Source organism: Toxotes jaculatrix, chromosome 11 (genome assembly GCF_017976425.1).
Source record: "Toxotes jaculatrix isolate fToxJac2 chromosome 11, fToxJac2.pri, whole genome shotgun sequence".
Lineage (NCBI taxonomy): Eukaryota > Metazoa > Chordata > Actinopteri > Toxotidae > Toxotes > Toxotes jaculatrix.
Window position 1 is genome coordinate 13363961 of NC_054404.1, and position 20503 is coordinate 13384463.

At 42.4% G+C, this 20503-nt stretch overlaps 1 protein-coding gene across 2 annotated transcripts; it reads right to left on the bottom strand.

Moving 5' to 3' along the window:
• Positions 1-2502: 2502 nt before the first annotated feature.
• LOC121189391 lies at positions 2503-17925 on the bottom strand. Of its 2 annotated transcripts, XM_041049478.1 has the most exons (3): positions 17433-17925; positions 4593-15251; positions 4140-4279 (listed from the first exon to the last, which is right to left on the bottom strand). In XM_041049478.1, the coding sequence occupies exons 2-3, from the start codon at positions 15039-15041 to the stop codon at positions 4271-4273; spliced, it is 10458 nt and encodes a 3485-aa protein (XP_040905412.1). In that variant the 5' UTR covers positions 15042-15251; positions 17433-17925; the 3' UTR covers positions 4140-4270. The 2 variants fall into 2 exon arrangements, with proteins under 2 accessions (XP_040905411.1, XP_040905412.1); XM_041049477.1 differs by having other exon boundaries at positions 2503-15251.
• Positions 17926-20503: the final 2578 nt, after the last annotated feature.

Sequence of the window (20503 nt, forward strand, 5' to 3'; positions counted from 1 at the left end):
AGGTCAAAAATTTTTTTGACTTTTTTGGTCACATTTTGACGCCATACTATACTATGACGTTTTTTATGACGAAAAAAACGCCATACTATACTATGATATTTTGAGGTCAAAAAAATTTTGACCTTTTTTGTCACATTTTGATGCCTTACTATACTATGACATTTTTAATGACATTTTGAGTTCAAAGTCATACTTTTTTTTGGCCTCAAAATGTCGTAAAAATGGTCATAGTATGGTAAGGCGTCAAAATCGGCCAAAAAAAAGTCATACTTTTATTTGGTCTGAAAATGTCGTAAAAATGGTCATAGTATAGTAAGGCGTCAAAATACATCCATTTTATTTGTTGGCAAAGGGTCAATTTTGTGGTGGCGCCATGGCCACACCGTGTAACTTTGATGAAAGCTTTTGATAACTTTTACTCATCAATGTCTTCTGAACCATGAGACAACATTTCAAATGTATCAGATTATGTCCCTAAGAGGAGTTCATTAAAATACAATGTGTGGAATGTGGAAAAAAGGCCTAAAAATAATGCATACAGCCAGTAGGTGGCGCTATGACTGTATCATCATATAAGCATATCAATCTGTTCAGAATCACATGATCATCATGCCTGATTTTTTCATCTGCATTGGATGAAGTATGTTGGAGATACAGCCACAAATACATCCACTTCCTGTGTGTTGGCGAAGGGTCAAATTGGTGGCAGCACCACAGGCAGACCGTGTATGCCACACCAAAGCTTTTGATAACTTTTTGTCCCTAATTCCTTCTGAGCAATCTGACTAAAAATCAGCCCAATTGGACAATTCCCCTAGGAGGAGTTCGTCAAAGTACGGCGAGTGCAAAATGCCAAATGGTGCCATTTTTCCAAAATGGCCGACTTCCTGTACATCCTAGAAGTTTCCTCCAAGAGACTTTTGTTCTTGTCTCGATGTGTTGCATCTGTGTACCGATTTTCAAGTTTGTAGCTCTTACTTGGAATATTTTCACACTCTAGGGGGCGCTGCAGAGCCATTTGGCTGCACCCAATTGTGCTAAAATGGTGCCCTGTGGCAAGACTTGTAGGGGAATATAGGTTTCAAGGCAGAGTATTTGTCACAATGGATGAGAAGTGGGAAAAACCCAAAATCCTCATTTTCACAAATCAGAGGGTGACTTTGCGGCAGTGCTCTGCCCACATGCTGTAATGTAGAGAAAAATTTTTGATAACTTTTGGACAATAGTGTCTTTAGAGCAACATGACAAGATTTCAGCTCAATCGGATGATTTCCCTAGGAGGAGTTCATTAAAGAAAAATGAAACCGCTGCCATTAGGGGGCGCTGTGACGATATCATCATCATATAAGCATATCAATCTGTTCGGAATCACATGATCATCATGCCTGATTTTTTTCATCTACATTAGATGAAGTATGTGGGAGATACAGCCACAAATACATCCATTTCCTGTGTGTTGGCGAAGGGTCATTTTCATGGTGGCGCCATGGGCAGACCGTGTGACCCATCAAAGAGTAATCTGACCAAAAATCAGCGCAATCGGACAATTTCCCTAGGAGGAGTTCGTCAAAGTACGGCGAGTGCGAAATGCAAGATGGCGCATTCTTTCCAAAATGGCCGACTTCCTGTACATGGTGGAATTTTTCTCCAAGAGTGTACCGATTTTCAAGTCTGTAGGTCTTACGGTGAATATTTTCACACTTTAGGGGGCGCTGTAGAGCCGTTTGGCCACGCCCGGTCGTACGGACAGAGTCAAATGAAAATTTTCGTCGGGGGACAATTTTGAGCAAAATTTGGTGATTTTTCATGCATGGTGAGGGGGTCAAAAGTGACCTCAAAGTGGCAAAAGAATAATAATAATAAGAAGAAGAATCATTCCAATACCAATAGGGCCTCGCACGCGTTTCGTGCTCGGGCCCTAATTACACAACAGATTTAACCCTTCATACATATGACCTGCGTAGGATCCTCTTGATGGATGGATTCAGTGGAAAATGCACGGGCTGGGTTGAGAAGGTGGTTCAATCTTGTCAAAATGCGACAAAATCTTCAGTTTTTAAATTTTAGTAACTGTATTATACATGCAGCTTAAGTTTAAGCCATAGTAAAAGTTTTTATCAGTTGAGGGTTATGTGTGAAAATGCCCCCCAAAAAATTGTGGTGACTGTAAAGAAATGTTACGTCTTCTTAACTACAATTTTTACTTGGGATTTCCCTCCAGTTTTCTTTTACACAAGATCAAGTCTTTGCTCCAGTGGAAGAACCAGTGGACAACAACACTTGAGGTTACCTTGAAACAGGGGAACACGTATTGTACATGCAGGCATTCTGAATGCAGCTGTGTACATTTAATTTGAGTTTGGAAATCAAAGAAAAGCCATTTCCATCTTGTATTATTACTATTATTTCAGGCACTGGATCCCATAGGTACAGTAGGCAAAGATTTATGCATTTGGATTGTTTCACCTGGCAAAAAAGGACACATACACGCAAATGTTATCAGCAACATGTTATTTTATGAACTCTCTCAGGATGTATTATTGTGCTCTCCCAATAACAATTTGTAATTGTCTTATGCACGCAGTAAAAAGACTCTTCATTTTGAGTTATTCATACCCAAGATACATTTCAAAAGTCAGGAACAGGATGCCAGAGGCAGTTATCATTATTACAGTCTTTTGAGTAAAATAAAATTAGCCTACTGCAACAATCTTTTATAATTCTTTTATATTTATTTATAACCTTTACAATGTGATTCTGAAAGACTGTGATCATGATGAAAAATGATTTAGTTGAATGAAGTTTGTTTTTATTGCCTGAAAAAGTCCATGTCACACTACTCTGTTTCACAGCAACACAGAAACATTCTCACAAACTCCCAACTTTAAAAATGGACTACTGCATGAAATTAAACCTTAAAAACAGCAACAATCACATCACCATGTTTTCACTTTGACACAGTGGTTGAATACACAAACTATGCTCTACACCATCTGCTGATCTTTGATTGATGCTGTGCCTTTAACAAGATATCATGCATCACAAAATGCCAAAAGTAGGATTTCTCCAACAAACACAAACAAAAAAAGAATTAAAACTTAAGCAGGCCTGCCAGTGCTCATAGCAGAGACCAAGATTTTTCCAAGCTACTAAACACTGTTGATATTCTGCTGCTGTGTAATGTATGATAACATATTTCTAAGGAGGCAACTGGATACTGATCACACTGTATACACAAGAAACATATCTTAGCTTCTCACATTCAAAAGTCAAATGGAATGGTAAACTTCTCTGTAACACAATAAATAGCACAACAGTGTAGCTCCAAAAGCTACAGCAGCAATTTAACAGCTTATTACAGGGACCTTTTAAAACTACAGTCCAAAAACATTCTGAGACTATTTTCACTTGAAAAAGTCATTTACAAATACTTAAAATACTGCATATAATGATCCATTCATACTGTGCCTTTGGGTATCTTTATCAAATATTCAGCTTCTTGTCTGCTTTACATTATTATTACATAATTAATGTTTTTGAGTCAAAGCTATCAATCTCTGTTCTCACTAGTCAGACACCTCCATAAAGTCCTCCAGTTCACTCATAGTTATTATATCACAGGGCTGATATCTTGAGTGGGCTGAGTTATCATTTTCACAAACTGAGCTTCCTGCAAGCTGGCTGTTTGTGTCACACTCTGGGAACGCCTCATATGAGCCATGTGTGTTGTAAACTGTGTTATATGTTTTCTCTGTATTATTAACTGTGTCCATGTATGGTGTCTTCTCTGGGCTGTATCGATGCCCTTCAGAGTTCTGTCTCATATCAGGGGCTGGGTGTCCGTAGTTGAGGTTCTCCCTGACAGGCTGTTGGTCCTGGTGGAGATTTGCAGGGGCTGTTGACCTGTGGGGGGGTACGGAGTTGATACCTGCAGGCTGGTAGCCTTGGGAATAACCATGGTAACCTTGATAAAGCATGAAGGGCTTGCCAGATGGAGATGCCCGGGAGAGGGGCTGTTGTTGCGACTTGATCGGCATTTGGGATTGGAGCTGAGGCTGTGAGTATGTTTGCTGGGGCTGGGGTCGGGCGGTGCTCTGGCCAGACTCACGGACATTCAGCTGAACATACTTTCCCGTCTCTGGGTCAAAGAAAGTCTTTGTTTTCACTTGAACAGGTACATCTACCACAAAATACTGACCAGAGCCGAGGTCTTGCAGCACCTTGCGCTGGGTCAGAGGGTGGGGATATCTTGACTCTACATGGTACTGTGTCACTGGAGCTGGATGGTTGGTATGATGGAGAGTGGGAGATGAGGGAACATGAGCAACTGTTTTAGGAGCAATAGTGTGGGAAGCAGGGCCAGTAGCATGAGGTGAAGCAACAGGGAGGGAAATAGGGGCAGTAGCATGAGGCGTGGCAACTGGGAGGGAGATAGGACCAGTGGCATGAGGGGAAGCATGGACAGAGCGGTGAGAGGATTGGTGCTCTGTGTGCGAAGAAGGCAAGCTAGACCCCAATGCTGGAGCATGAGCGAGGGAAACAGGTGAGGAAAAATGAGGGGAAGCAACAGCATGGCGGCTGGGAGAGCGTACCTCAGTGGTGGAGGACGGAGGACCACTGGAGACTTCTTGAAGAGGTCTCTCAACTCCCTCAGGGCTGTCTGCTGCAGCTTTGCACAGCTCCTTCTTTATCCTCCGAGTAGTCAACCTTTTGGCTCTACGCAAGGCTTTCTCGCTCTTTGGGGGAACAGCTGGAGGCTTACCTAAAGAACGGGACACATCACTGCTGAAGCTACAGGCCGACTCTGGCCTCTCATAGTCATAAAGGCCTCGTATATCTGCCAGGTCTGCTGCACTGGTGGCAAAACTCTCCACATCCTCTGACATATTGCTGATGACAGAACGGGAGTCATCTTCATCCAGAACAATGCTCCTCCTGGAGTAAGGCCTGTGTTGTGGGAGATAGGCTGAGTAATCATGTGAAGCTGAAGATGCTGGCTGAAAGGTCGAGAATTCTTTGATAGCAGAAAGTCTGTTTGACCCCGTGTCAGGTTGGACAGGATTTCCAGCACCGCGTCTCATTATCTCCTGCTCCTCCTCTCCTCTCTCTGACCCCCTTTCCATGGGTGAACCCACTCGGAAATCCTCACCAAAGTTCTTATGGAAGCGTGGTTTCACTGATTTGGTGAAAGAAGAACCTCTAATGGTATTATCCTTCACCCTGAACATCAAGGGCTTGGCTCCCAGAGCAGGAGAGGAGGTGTTTGAGCGGGGCAGAGTCGGAGCTGGAGATGCAGGGCCATGTGGCCGATGAGGCCTTGTGTGGGATCCTGGGTCCTCGGGTGACTCAAACCCTGATGGATTGTTTCTTTGTTGGGAAGGTAAAGGGGAGGATAATTGTCTTTCTTTGAGTTTCCTCTCTGATTCTGTTGAGGTGATGGCATAGTACTGGAGAGCATCCATCTTCTGTGCTGCTCTTTTATGCTCCTCCATCTGAGTAACTCTTTCCTTTTCTCTCTGAGTGGTAAACTTTTCTTCTTCTCTCTTTTTAGCCCTGATCTCATCCTGTCTTTGAGCCAGGATCTGTTCTCGTGCTGCTCTCTTCTCCTCCTCTTTCAGTGCTGCTTGGCTCTCCTCAAGCTGCAAGTTTTCAGCAGCTTTCCTCTCTTCCTCCTCTCTCTGAGATCTTTTATTTTCCTCCTCAATTTCAGCAAGTATCTTCTCCTCCATCTGTTTAGCTCGCCTTTGCTCCTCAATCAGAGAATCTCTCCTCTGCTGCTCCTCTAGTACAGCTCTCCTCTTCTGCTCTTCTCTCCTCTGCTGCTCCTCTTGAGCAGCTCTCTTTTGCAGCTCCTCTAGTGTGGCTCTCCTTTGCTGCTCCTCTTGTGCAGCTCTCTTCTGCTGCTCCTCTTGTGCAGCTCTCCTCTGCTGCTCCTTTTGAGCGGCTCTCCTTTGCTTCTTCTCTTGTGTAGCTCTCCTCTGCTGCTCCTCTTGATTGGCTTTCTTTTGCTGCTCCTCTAGTGCAGCTCTCCTCTGCTGCTCTTCTAGAGCAGCTCTCCTCTGCTGCTCCTCTAGTGCAGCTCTCCTCTGCTGCTCTTCTAGAGCAGCTCTCCTCTGCTGCTCTTCTAGAGCAGCTCTCCTCTGCTGCTCCTCTAGTGCAGCTCTCCTCTGCTGCTCTTCTAGAGCAGCTCTCCTCTGCTGCTCCTCTTGAGCAGCTCTCCTTTGCTGTTCCTCTAGTGCAGCTCTCCTTTGCTGCTCCTCTAGAGCAACTCTCTCCTCCTCTTGCTGTTTCAACCTCCTCCTCTCCTCATATTCTTTTATCCTCTCTTCCTCCCCTCTCAACTTTGCTCTCCTCTGTTCCTCAGTCTTTATTCTGTTCTCCTCAGTTTCTTTCACTCTCTTTTCTTCTTCTCTTTGCTTTGCTCTCATTTCATCTTCTTTTTGAGCAGCTCTGTCTTCCTCTATCTGCTTTGCTTTTCTTTCTTCCTCTGCTCTCCTATCTGCTGCTCTCTGTTTTTCCCGCCTCTCCTTGATCTTAATAGCTATGGCCTCCCTCTCTTTTGCTCTCCTCTCCTCTTCTCTCTGAGCAGCTCTCCTCTCTTCTTCAGCCAGAGCAGCTCTACTCTCCTCTATAATGTGTTTTATTCTCATGTCTTCTGCTCTCTTCTCCTCTTCTATCTTGGACAATCGTTCTTCCTGTTTTGCTGTGGTTTCTTCATGTTGAGTTGCATGCCCTTCTTGTCTCAGTTTTTCTTTTCTCTCTTCCCTGGTATTAGCGGGTTTATTTTCAATCTTTTCATTTATTCTCAGAGTTGTTGTGCTTTCCTCTATGGTCTGCTCTTGCCCCAAAACAGGTTGTTGATGAGACTTTTTATCCGAATATGGAATACTTTCAGCTTTTGAAGAAAATCCTTCAGGTTTTTCATGTGGATTGGAGTTTTCTAGTGACTTCAGGTGTTGGAACTCAGATATATTTCTTGCCCTGTTGACTTCAGAAGATGATGTTTTTGCTTGCAAGGGATGATTGTCTGATGGGCAACTACTTTGATCTACTTGATGAAGTCTTTGAGTATCAGTACCAGCCACTTGTTCTTCACTTCCCTGGTTCTTGAGATGAATTGTCAGTGATTTGTTTCTTTCTCTGAGATGCTGTGACGGTTTTGCCCCAGAATCTGAAACACCAGTGGCATCTAAAACCATTTTCTCTTGTCTTTCTTTATCTCCCAGTTTGAACATTCCTGTCTTTTGGTGTTCTTTCTCTGTAATGGGAAATATTAATGCTTTGGGCTCTTTTTTCACTGTGGCACTCACTTCTGTCTTATTTGGTAAACTTTTCTCTTTCACAGAGACATCTTTTGGGTCAACAGTGAATACTGGACGTCTGCTATGACGAGTCTGTATAAGTGGAAAGAATCCCTCCTTTTTGTTGGGTGGAAATTCCTGAATTATGTCTGCCCTCTCCTCTGACACAATTACTTTTAATCTGGCATAGTCTGCAATTGCAGATATTTCAGGTATTGTGGATGCCCTTTCTTTTGGTTTTGGTTTAACTTCAGGTATCTCCTTGACAGCAGTTGCCCTGGTTGGATCTGAATTTCTTGAGCTCTGTCTTTCCCTTGCTGATAAACTGGATTGGCTCACTGTGTGATGTTTTCTGACGTGATAAGCTTGACCTGCTTCCATCATTTCACTATTACTCTGTCTCTCTGTGGGAACAGCACTGTGTTTTGAAGCCAGCTTATCTTCTGTTTCCCAGTTTTTCTTTTCCGTGTCCTCATTCTGAACACTCACTGAACTTGATTCTGTTGTTTTCCTTTCACTTTGATCCAACACAAAGACTTCATTTTTTATGGCCTCTTGTGACTTATTGCTCACAGCAGTCTTGTTTTCTTGTAACTCTGGAAGTTCCCTTCCCTTTGAAATACCATCTAATGTCCCTCCAACATTTGCACTATTGTGTGGTTTATTTGTTTCTGCTGTCCCTTGCACTTGAAAGTAATCTCCTTCTATTGATTTATCTACAGATTGCCCACCTTCCTTTGTATTTTCAGGCTTTCCATTTTCAGCTTGAATATTCTCACTAGGTGCACTGATGCTGTTCTGTTGATAGCTGATTTTCAGTGAATCAGACAAGTTTCTCACACTGGACAACACATACTGTTCTCCTGATTTGTCTTCCAAACCATCTTTCATCTGCTTCTCACTGCTTGCTGGAGTGAGGTCTTTGGTTCTGTCTTCACTGTTTGAACTGTTCACTTTTTCTTCACAACTAGATGATACAACTTGTTTATGTACATTACCTAAAGCCACATCAGAAGGGACATTTGGGAAATGATATTTTCCTGCCATTTTTAAGTTGTCCTTCTCACTTACTGCTGGCACAACTCTGATGGCAATGCTGTCAATATGCACATCTTCATCCACTTGATTATGTTCTCCAGTGTGTGTCTCTTGATACTGTAGATTTGGAGATTGTTTGTTCTGATTCTCAGTTAAATGGTGAGATGGATTCATTTTGTTGAATGGCTTTGATGGTGTTGAGTCATGTCTCTTTTCCTCCAGTAGGGGAGCACTCTTGCCACCTGTTTTCCTGCTTTTGGATGGATTTATGACAGTTGTCATATCTTCTGTCACTGATAGGTGGACATCATGTTTTATCAGATCTTCAGCTCTGTTGGGATCATTCTTGCATTTGATTCCTGTGTTCTCCAGCTTGGCCATGAGGTTCTCATTGGTTTGTGCTGTTTGTGTTTTTTGTGGATTTTTCTCTTCTGTTTTCCTCTTTACTTCATCTTTCCTTGTGCTCTTTGCTGAGCTCTCTTTAGCCGTTTTATGTGAGTCGTCTTTTGTTTCTTTTGATATCATGTCCTGATTGTTGAGAAGGGGTTGAGATTCAGCCAACACTTTATTTTTAGCAGGTACAGTGACTTTTGGTGGCACACCTTTTTCAGTCAGTGGTGATTGAAGTTGTGTTTCCTTTTGGGATCTTGCATTTAAAAGGGAACTCTCCTGGACATTTGTCCTTTTCTCTGTCACATTCTCAGACACATTGTTTTTTCTTGTCTCTTGGGTTGAAGTTTCTTGCTTGTTTTCAGGATTATTATTCACACCAACTGTAGTTTGAGCTTCCTTCGCTGTGGGATTAGTTTCTTGTACAACTCTGTCTTTTGGCTTTGCTTCTTTTGAAGATTTATTTACTTGACTTATTTCTAGACCTGAGCTGGGATGATGCTTATCTAGCTCTGAATTACTGCATTCTTTCTCTTTTGAACTTATTTGTTCTTGGTTATCCCCTTGACCATTGTTCTCAGATGGCCTTCTTTCCCGCACAGTTACCATTATCCCCATAATCTGCAAGCTGTCATCAACCACAGGGGTCTTGTTCTGACCAAAGACAAAATTTATTGAAGGTGGTGAGTCCTCATGAACTGCTTCATGTTTACTCTCAGGCTTTTCTGTTATCAAAGATTTGGAGCTTTCAGCTTTGACCAGAGCTGTAGCTTGTGGTGGATCCTCTTTCTTCTTATACAGATGGTCTTTGCTTATGGCAAGATTGTCTTGATAGAGACTAGATAGTCCCTGTTTCTGTTTTCCAGAGTTTGCACCATGATTTACTTCCTGTTTTCCTTGGTTGTTCTGCTCTTGACCTTGCTTTGGAAGCTTAATTCCTGATCGATTCTCTTCCTTTTGATTTTCTACCACACCTTCGTCAGTGCTTGTGGTATAACTTCCTGTCTGTTTTGCATCTTTGGGTGGTTTGGGCGCATTGGCATTGCTCTTCACTGGTTCTTTGGAAACATCTTTCTGTGAATGGTCTTCTAACTGACCAGTGGTTGCTGCAGACTTAACTGCTGTTGTAGCAGAGCTAGAGGTTGACACAGACTTGACTGGTTCCACATGTGTTCCTGAAGGCTCCATCTGGTGCTTTGGTGTAATATTACTTGACACTGTGCTCTCATGCTTTTTAGACACCTCCTGTGATGGTGGCCTCTGTCGTATATAATTACTCTGACTACCTGCTAATTGCTTTGTGGGATTTTTGGATATAAACCCATCTCTAATAGCAAAACCCTTTTCTTTAATTGCTGAAATCTCTTTTTCTGCATGAGCTTTTATTTTGGAGGTCAGAATCTCCTGCTTGGTCTGCACTCTTTCTTTAAGGGACAGTGCTCTGGGAGGCGTAAAATGCTGATCTTTACCTGGACCTACACTGTGCTCAGCTGACTTAGGTTTTCTTTCAAGTGGGAGCAGCTTAGTCATATCTGAATCTCTGTGCTGTGAAACATCAGTGTGTTTGACAGGGTCACATTTTTCCAACTTTTCAGCACTGTTATCCTTCACTTGATCAGCAACAGCATCGCAGTTTGCTCTATTATCTACATGGGTAGGTAAATAATTAGAACTGGATAATTTGAATTCTTTGGATGACTCACTGTAAACATAATGACTGTCTGTCATCTCACTGAAGTTAAAGCTGCCTACGCCTACCTTATTTTCCGTGTTAGGAGTTGCAAATCTGCTTGTAGGACTTTGTCTGTCTTTCGATTTCTCTTTATCCACTGTCTCAACTTTGTCAAGAGATATAGTTGATGTTTCACTGGCATCATTTGAAGAATCATTTCCTACAGCTGACACTTTGTTTCTGTTTGTTGAAACTGCAGTAGTAAAACCATATTTCTCTCTTAGGTCGTCATAATCATCAGCCCCTCTATCAGGTTGATCTCTACCCTTTCTGCTGACCACTGAGTCTTCCTTCTGTTGATGCATTTGTGCTGCCCAATCCTGCTTTTTGTAAACCTCATTTTTATTTATATTTGCCCTCAAAGGAACATCTTTCGTTGTAACATCATCTTCTTTTATGATGACAGTATTTCTGACTTTCTCTTTTTGCTCTCCTCTCATTTTCTCCTTAATTTTGGCCAATTCTGCTTTAGCTTTAGCTAACTCTGTCTTAACTCGTTCAACTTTATCTGGCTCACTTTTGATTTGTTGTGTCACTGCTGGGTTTGCTCCAGGTTTAACTAACCTTTCCTGCAAGTTCACTGGTTTTGTTACATCTGCTTTGGCCAGCTCCACTTTGTTTTGCTCTAACTTTGTCTGCTCTGAGTGGCTCTCTTCTCTTCTTGGCTTGTAAGGTTTACTTCTATGTGTTGCAGGTTGCTCTGTATTTACTTGACCCTCTTGAATTGACTCTTCCTCAGGTTTCTCTTGTCTAACATCTCTAACTTTAATGCAGTCTGCTTCGACCTTTCCAATTTCAAATATCTTTATGTTTTCTTGTTCTGTTTTAGCTTGTTGCTCTCTTATTTGGTCTTGTTTAGCTTGTTCTCCTTTTCTATGCACTGTTTCAACCTGTTCTGGTTCAGTCTTATCTATTCTGATATTCTGCTGCTGATGTTCTGCTGCTCTCTGCTCTCTTTCAACTTGCACTGTCCTTACATGTTTTTCCTCAGCTTGCTCTACTTTGATCCTTTCTCTTCTGGCCTGTACAGCTTGCTGTATTCTGGCCTGCTCTGCCTTTGCCAGCTCAGTTTTTATGTGTTCTTCTTTTAGCCTTTCTCCTTTAGCTTGTTCAGCTTTGACCTGTTCACCCTGCTCCTCTTTCATGTGCACAGCTCCGTGCACAGCTCCTGCCTCCTCTGTAATATTTCTTGGCTCTTCTGCTACCTTAGGTGCTCTGGTTTGCTCTACCTTTGTCCGCTCCTCTCTTGCATGCTCTGGTTGTTCTTCTCTGGACTGTTCTATCTGTTCCCCTTTTCTTTTCTCCTCTTTAATAGGTTCTGCTTTACCCTGTTTTACTCTCTCACGTTCTGTTAGTTCTGCTTTGGCCTGTTCTGCCTTGACTTTCTCTGAACCAGTGTGCCCTGCTAAAATTAACCTAACCTCTGCTTTGGGCTGCTCCACTTGAGCCCAGTGCTGAGCTTTTGCCAGCTCTGCTTGGGCGTGTTGTGCTTTTATATGTTCTGCCGTGGCCTGTTCAGCCTTGACCTCAACAAACTGTTTATCCTTCACCTGGTTTGCCATTGCGGGGGCAGCTGCATTGTCAGGATTAGCTAATGAATTTTTCTGCATATTATGTTCAAACTGTTTGGCTTTTGCTGGCTGGAGACTTTGCATTTCATGTCCCTTTGGAACTGGCGTATATTGTTTTCTCTGACCTGTTTCTTGCGTGAGCATAGTTTTATCTTTATTAGAATAGAGGGTGTGTAGGTTTTGGTGTTCCTGAGCAGTATACATATTATAATCATGTGTCAAATAAGTTTCTTTCATTTCATTTTCCTCATTGTGTCCATGATACTTCTGAAGAACATATTTGTCCCTAATTGTTCCAGGTTGCTGTTGTCCATAATAAGCGTGATTTTCCACATAATCATTACTAAATGGAGCATATTGTGGAAGTTGGTTTGAAATGTTGGGATTGACCAACCCAGTATTTTTATGAGATGTTCCAACACCAAAACTCTGCCCCAACTCTATGTTTTCAGCTTCTTTATTTATACTTTGCTGATTTTCTCCTCTGTATTTGTCTCTGGGTAAATTTAGTTCCTCCTTTATCGTGGCTGCTCTTGGGTAAGCCTGTGCATGTTGGTCTTTTTCCATTAAAGCAGTTATCTCTTGTTTCCATGGAGAGATAGCTGCTTTCAGACTGAGCCTTTCTGCGCCTTGGCTGTTTGTCTGTCTCCACCTATCCTGTGAGGACACATTACTGTAATCGTGTTTGTTCTCTTTGAGCTGCTGATATCTATCCACCTTTGTGAATTCCCTTCCCACAGTTTCATTAAAATGTTGCTCAGCATTTGCCTTACTTATGAAGTATTCTCTGGTTTGATTGTTGTCAGCATTTAGCCATGGCTTATCTGTAGCTGTATATGATGGTTTAAGCCTGCATGCATCCCCTCCCAGAGTTTCTACATTATCTATCATGCCTTGTTTATAGGGAGTAAATGACAATAAGTCTTCATGGAGATTCTGTCCATTGGCCAGCTGATTGTTGGTATAATTTTCAGGCATGAAGCCAGTGAACCCGGAGTGATGAACCATCTCACCTTGCAATTGAACTGTTTGGTAATCATTTAAAGTGTATTCTGAATACTGGCCTGCATGTGCTGTTGCAGGTTGAGAATTTAGTGTTGCAAGTGCCAGTCTAGGGCTTTGATACTGGTTTACATATTGATGTGAGGCAGCATGTGCCCTGCTGGATTCCTCTGCCTGGGTAAACTGAATGTCTGCATCTGGAAAATCAGGGATGTCTATTACAGTGTCTCTGGGCTCCTGGATAGATGGTTGTCTGTTTTTCTCCAGTGTTTCCAAGCCTTTAAATTTGGTAGGACTGTAGGTGTTTTTCACTCTTTTCCTGTTGTCTTTGAGATTGAAGAGTAGGCTACTGGCTCTGGATTTGTAGCTGGACATCCTAACATCTGGAATGGCTCCCCTGCTTTCAGCTCGCACTGGAGGATGTTCCACAGGTTGAGGGGAAACTGGCAATTGTCGGACCGCTGATATCTCGGCTTCTTGATGTGCATGGACTGAAGGTGTGAGCAGCTGACTGATGCTGAAGGGAGTTGTGCTTGTGTTACTTCTGACAACGTTTGGTGCCACTGTTTCTGTAATGTTGCCAAAGGGAGTTAAATTTTCAGTGCTATAAAGTACTCCTTGTTGATTTGCTGTCATCCCTGTTGCCATATTTTGCTCTGTCATCATTTTGATTTTTTGCTGGAGGGCTTTCACGGAGCTGATGGTGTCCCGGACACGTCGAGACATCTCGATGGTAGGCGAAGCAGTTGAAGGGCGCTGGGATGGGAGCCTGTTAGTTCCCAGGCTCTGCGTCCGCTTCCTGTGGGGGTAATGACCTGCCAGTTCCGACTCACAGCGTTTCTCCACAGCTGAAGCTTTCTGCAGCATTGTGGATGTTGATGTGGCGCGTGGAGGAGTGGGAGGAACCACTGGCGCCAAGTTATTCCTCATGTGTCTGATACCCCTCTCCTCAAACCTATAAGGACCCTGTGGTTGGGCCTCCAGTGAAAGTTCCTTGTACATTGGTGTCTCGTACCATTTAGGAAACTCTGAGCAGTGCATAAACCCTGAGACTTCTCCTTGTTGAAAAGGAAACCTGTTATGGTCCCTCCATACCTTGAAGGGACTGAACTCACTGTGTATAAAGAAGTTAGAGTTACAGTTGACCTGTGTGGACATGCTGTGTTTACTGTGGGAAGTGCTCATAAAAGAGGATGCAGAATTCATACGAGCCACTGCTGCTACTTCAGAGGAGTAGAAGCTGGTGTCCCGGGATGAGAACGGGCCAGCTGAGGGGAAATGCTCGCTGTTAAAGTTTTGCTGGTATGATGTTGAGAATTCAGAAAGTTCCCTTTGGATGCTCATCAGAGCTGATTTGTCCCAGCTTGTCTCATCATTCCACTCCCTGAGTTTTCCATCCACCCCTGCTCCATCCCTGTGCCCCTCAGAGTTAAAAGCTCTGATGAGGGAGGAAACTCTGGAGCGGCTTCTGCGTTGCTGTGAACTCAACTCTGTGGCTCCATTGCTGAGGAAGGACAGCTGTTCTTCCCTCAGAGATTTCTCCTGTTGAGAAGTTTCCACAAAGGATTGCTGGAATGTGGCAGAAACCCTCCCCTGTGTCCTTTCCCCGTAAACCTCCCACTGTGGATCTCTGTGGATCTCAGCCCCGTACATTCCTCCATGAATCCAGTTCTGTCCGTACTGCTGCACCCTGAGGGTGAAGCTCTCATGTGCAGCTCTCTTAAGTTCCTCCCTCTCTCTGTCCTCTCTGTCCTGGCCACTCTGGCTAAAGGCCAGCTGTCTGTCTCTCTGGCTGCAGGGTGAAGATGAACAAAGGTCTGAGTCATTGTAAACAGCTTCATCTCCGATGCAGAGACTTCTGAATGCTCGATCTGTCAGGTTGCTGACCTCACGGTCAGTCTCATCCAGAAACGACCCACCACTGGAGGTATCGCTGTAGCCTCCATCGCTGTGCTTTCGATGCCCGCCACTCTTTCGGCCCGAGCGGCGCTTCTCAACTGAGGTCATGATGCTGGCTCGCTAACAATGAGCTCCGTCCTCAGTTCCTCAGTCATTCATGCAAACACAGACCTCAAAATTATACACTCTGCCTGCTGCTGGCACTGGAGGACCCAGAGTTTGGGGCTCCTGGTCAGGATTTTGTACAGCCAGACAATCCTAAGGCATCGTGCCTTTTAGTTGGCCTCTGTCCATACAATCCCAGAATTTGTTGTTCACCTGCAGGAGAAAAGAAAGGAGCATTAGCCTGGGTTTGTCCATACACTCACATAACCATTTATAATAAAAGAAACGTTGTTTAATGGTATTTGGAAGATGTGTGTGATGTATCTCCTTGATCCAAAGCCTAAGATATATGAAATGTATTATCTCACTTTAAAATTGTAACTCATTTGCCGTGGTACTCAATTTATGATGCCTGGCCTTGATAAGAAGCTTTTTTCCTTTGCATTAAGCAACAATGTACTGTATGTGGTTCTGAAAACAGCTCTGTCAATCCTTCCACTCAGTCAGTATGACCTTCAGAGATGTTGTGAATAAAACTACACTGTTGCTAGGCACAGCAAAGACAGCCTCACGTGAGTTATTTTGGGAAAGCAGAATGCATCCGTACAAGCTTAGATGACCACACAGACACAAATGTGTGTGCGCGCGCACACACACAGATTTCCTTTGTGGGTGATTTTGTTCTCCTTTTGATTAAAAGCTATGTATTGATACTGATTTGACAACAATCACAGGTTGGAATTAACTAGCTACTAATCAATATGTTAATGTTGATTTAAGGTTAGACAAGTTAAACCAACAGGTCAGATTTCCATCAAGTTGTTTTGAGTGAAGGAGTCAAAAAGTCAACTGCAACATTAAATTGAAAACTAATCTTGCAGTAAAACCCTTTGGTTTTACTACAGCACGGAGAGAGCAGCTGCGAAGTGGATTAAAATATCCTTACGTAGAAGTGCTGCTAAACTGAGATTTCAGAGGTAAAATTAGAACGTTTACAGCTGGTTTAAGTACACAGTCTGTCATCTAAAATGTTCTAATATGACATTTAAGTTTGGTTTAGTTGGTCAAAAAACAACTTTGTTTACATTTTACTACTAAAAATCTTACCTTTGCCAAAGTGACTAATTTACAAAAGTGTAGAAAGCATAAAACACTTAGAGGAGTATTAATTAGCTAGTGGTGCTTTATTTGCAAATATTTTTCATGAATAAAAGTGTTTTCCAATCTGTAAATCTGGAACAGCCAAGGCCGGGTGAGTTCTGTGACATATATGTTACAACTTTTCTTATCTCTGTCTCACCACCAGTAAACTGTTATGCATTGCTTATGGAGGCCCTTCAAAACTATACCTATAAACTGGATTCAAAATCTAAAAATGATGCATTGCAGCACACACTTTATTCCAACTTCTTATAGCCTTCTTATCTCATACTTCCTCTACTGTACTGTGCTTTGCAAATCAAATGTTTGTATGTTTAGAGGCAACAAGGTAACGTCATGGGCATGTTCTGGCTAAATCAACTGCAGCTGCCAGGCAGCCATCACCTTGCTCAGAATATCCAGTGGTTCATTAATATCTTCAGACCTGGAAGCCATCCATCTCATACGCATCTACAGATCAGCTACGCACCACAACGTTGCACTGCCCAGCAGCAAGTCAATATCAAATAAAACCGGTGCAGAAATGAAAGGAAGTTTAAAAATGCGTGTCATGCAGCACCTTCCTCTTTAAGCAGAAAGCAACTTAGGCGAGGGCACATCTTTTATGAATTCATGGTAAGCATGAAGAAAGAAGAAAGCAAGATACAAAAACTCTTCCAATTTTATGTCACTACACCTCTACCCAAACAACACATGCAACTGTCCCTAATTTGAGCCCTTTTTGCAACGATGATCTCATGTCAAACTGTCAAGGTGATTTCTGTTCATTCTTGCATGTGACAAGTTTATTTTTATCCAGTGACGGGCCTCCAACTCTAAAACTTGACACCAAAGAGGCCTCATTTTCAAAGGATCTGAGGTCCAAACAGAGACTCAACAGCAGCAAATCTGTCACTTCTGAGAGCAGAAAGGATACAACTAAATATTTATGAATGTCAGCAACTGTCAGTGCAATAAAATCAACATCTGTCAGCTGAGTTAAACACTGCACAATACCTCTAGTAGGTGAATATGTATTTTCTTTTGGAGATTAAACAGGGAATTTTGCCATATGTTTCACTTGTTTTATTTATTTAACTTAAATTTTAACCTAAAATTAAACCGATCAAACATGCATGCCAGTATGGTAGACTATATTTATTCTTTTATTTTTTCTCTTAGATATTTTATGAGTTATTATTAAGTTTTTTGCTCCCAACATGAACAAGAATTCAGAGTGAGCTCTTATCTTACCTTTTAGTTTTATAATCCATAGTCTGAGCCTTGTTGTAAAATCCTCAAAAGGCTCTGTCTCCCCAGGAAGGCCTTACTGATTTGATCCTGCCCTGTCACCTCACACTTGCCCCCCCACACTGGCAGCTCTGGCTCTTTCTACTGACAACAATCCAAAGCAAAATCCTCTTTATAGTCCACAGTCAGGTCTTTGAGCATCTGACCAGAGGAAGGCAGCGGAACCCGGGGCTGGAGACCAGACAGAAATAGAGGACTTGTCCCAGAGAGAGTGTCCACCATGGGGGACAGAATGAGGGCTTCAACTAGCATGCGGGTCTGCGAGATCCTTTGGTGTCGAGTGTCAGACGGATGAAACAAACAGCCTCTCAACTATTTATAAATCTGGACAGCTAAAGCTGTTGGCCATTAGCAGTGAGAGCTAACTGTCAGCAAACTGGGAAAATGTTACAACCAGGCTGAGGAGGTTCTGGGGTCTGAACCAGGAGAAAAACCTAATTCCCTGAAGATGTGTTATTATCGTGTTAGTGTGTGGGTGGGGGTGGGGGGCTCCAGTTCGGGTGCCCCACTGGGATACATAAATAACTCAATTGCCTCACACTGGAGTGCCAGCCTATTAGTTGAACAGAACTGACAAGTAATATGTGGAGTGTCAACAAGTGGCGCTTGGTCACCACCCACCTGCTATCATCATGATAGACTTGAATGAAACTTTTGAAACTATGAGATCACAAGATGGAATAATTTTAGCAGATTTGTCAGATTTTATCATCTGTTTATCATTTTATCATCAACATTTTATTTAATTTCTTTTCACAGAGACTTTTCATATAACTGTATATCTGAAAGATTCCACTGAACATGAATTTTACCTTCATTTATTACAGTATTTAAACTATGGAAGTGCAATCTCCCTGGCTACAGCCTCACTCAACCCCCAGCAGAAAAGGCCATAAGGCAGAGGAAGGGGAGGATCTGTGCCTCCTCTTTTCACCCCCCACCCCACTACCTCCCCTCCTACAGCCCGCTGCTATAATAGGAGATTGCTGTAGCAGATAGTTTCCTGGGATTCTTGGCGGGTGCAAGGCCAGCCTGGCAAGATGATGGACACACACACATGCGCCTTAATGGAGACGCACTCCTCCACAAACGCCCACACAAACACACACATACACAGAGGTGGCTTCACATACAGCTCACCAAACTTTGGGAAAGGCTGAGGTAATCCCTTTTTAACTAATCTCTTTCCTCCCCTCTAAACAACCTCCATCTCTCCGCCCACACGCCCTTCTCATCCAGCATTTTTCTCACCACACTGGACTCTGAATGTCAGTAACATCCGTCTCTTGGTTTCTTTCATGAGACAATCAGCTTCACAGACCTCAAACATCATCATCCAGAATTTGCAACTTGCTGATATATCATCCTGTTTTGCTTCTTACTTTTGGGCCCTCAATGCTCAGCACTTGTTAAAAAATGGTTTTGATTAATAAAATTTAATTTACAAAGACTTCCCTCAGCAAAAATTACTCAGTGTGTGTTTATCCAAAGTGCTCAATTTTCCCACTGAGGTTTGAGATAAAGCCTGTTGTGGGAAGTCTGGGCAAGTTTCCTGCTCACTACATCCCTCCAGTGGTGAAACTAAGAATGCACATCCAATTCCATTTCATCTGTACTGAAATTTTGACTTTTATACATATATATTTTTGAGTTTTTGCACAGTGCAGCTTTCCAACTTCAATATAGCTGTGTTGTGAAACTACTGAGGACTGTAAGCATTGATCACAAACGCTGAGGATAAGGAGAAGAAGAGAGAAGAAGAGCTCAGTGCTGAGTAAGGAGGAGCAGAGCTGTGGTTATGTGGCAGACAGCAGACAGGCACATTACTTGCTGCATTAAGATATGCTTTGTTTGTATTATCTCCATTCAGAGATGAACTTAATTGATTCTAATTGATTGGGTTATTGATCAACTCTGTTGCAGGAATTAAAAGCAGAGAAGATTCTGAAGTGTTTTGGTCCTTCAGTGGACTGGGGCCTGAATGCATTTTATGTCTGACTTTGGAAGCTGGGTCCTTGAATAGTAAAATTTAGGTGTTGCACCCAATGTCAAGCAAAAGAATTATATGTATGTGCAAGTCTTTTTTTTTTAGTGCACTGCCTTTTTCTGTGTGTCTTATATTGTCTGTGCATCTGTGGATGGGTGCGTGTGCACAACGTCTCCCTGTTTCAGGACATATTTTCCCCACGTCCCTGCAAAATATTTCATTACTGCAACAAAAGAAGCCCATTAACTACACTGTAAGAACAGAGTTCAACTGCTGTCCCCCATATTCACCATGTTTGTCTGCTTTTCTGGCCGCTCTCCAGCTAATTTGATATAACAATGCTCCACAAAACCGCCTCAGGACTTTTTTTAGGTGACAGAAAATTATCAATGATGCCACATGCACAGCTGAATGTCAACACCAACTTGACTTGTTTATGAAATATTAAAGCAGTGAATTATGGGCACCATGCAGAACTTAATGATGATCGGAGTCATTATAACTTCAGCATCCTTTGTTTTGGCTAATGATTAAATTCCACAACTACTGTATTCAATTTTGGAGAGATTGAATGTGTTTTTCACGTCTTTTGTATGGGTTGGCTGGATTCCGTTGTCCATATTGGTACATTTTAGGAAAAGGAGCTGATTTGTATAAGGATATTGTGTTATCATTAGCTGCCATGTCACAGGGCTTAACACATTTGCTCTGGAGCTCTGTCATGCACTTGAAGCAAAATCATTATATTAGGACATGAGGTTTTTGGTAATATTATTTGGGGCATGAATAGATAGAGCACCTTGCTATATAATAGGCCTACAATATTATAATACCAAATATATAAAAATAGGCCGTGATAGGTTCTGATTTTAAAACTTTATTTTGACAAAATTTTGCCGTTTCTGCCACAAAGGAAAAAAAAGCCAATAAAAGTGACAATTTTACCATGGTGTGTGGTGGGAAATATAGTGCTCCATTACAATATAAACCCTGTTAAATCTTAAAAATGTTAATGGGTGACTCAAAG

Excerpts from the sequence above, each read along its gene's own strand:
- LOC121189391 (XM_041049477.1), bottom strand. The coding sequence starts at position 15,041 with ATGACCTCAGTTGAGAAGCGCCGCTCGGGCCGAAAGAGTGGCGGGCAT.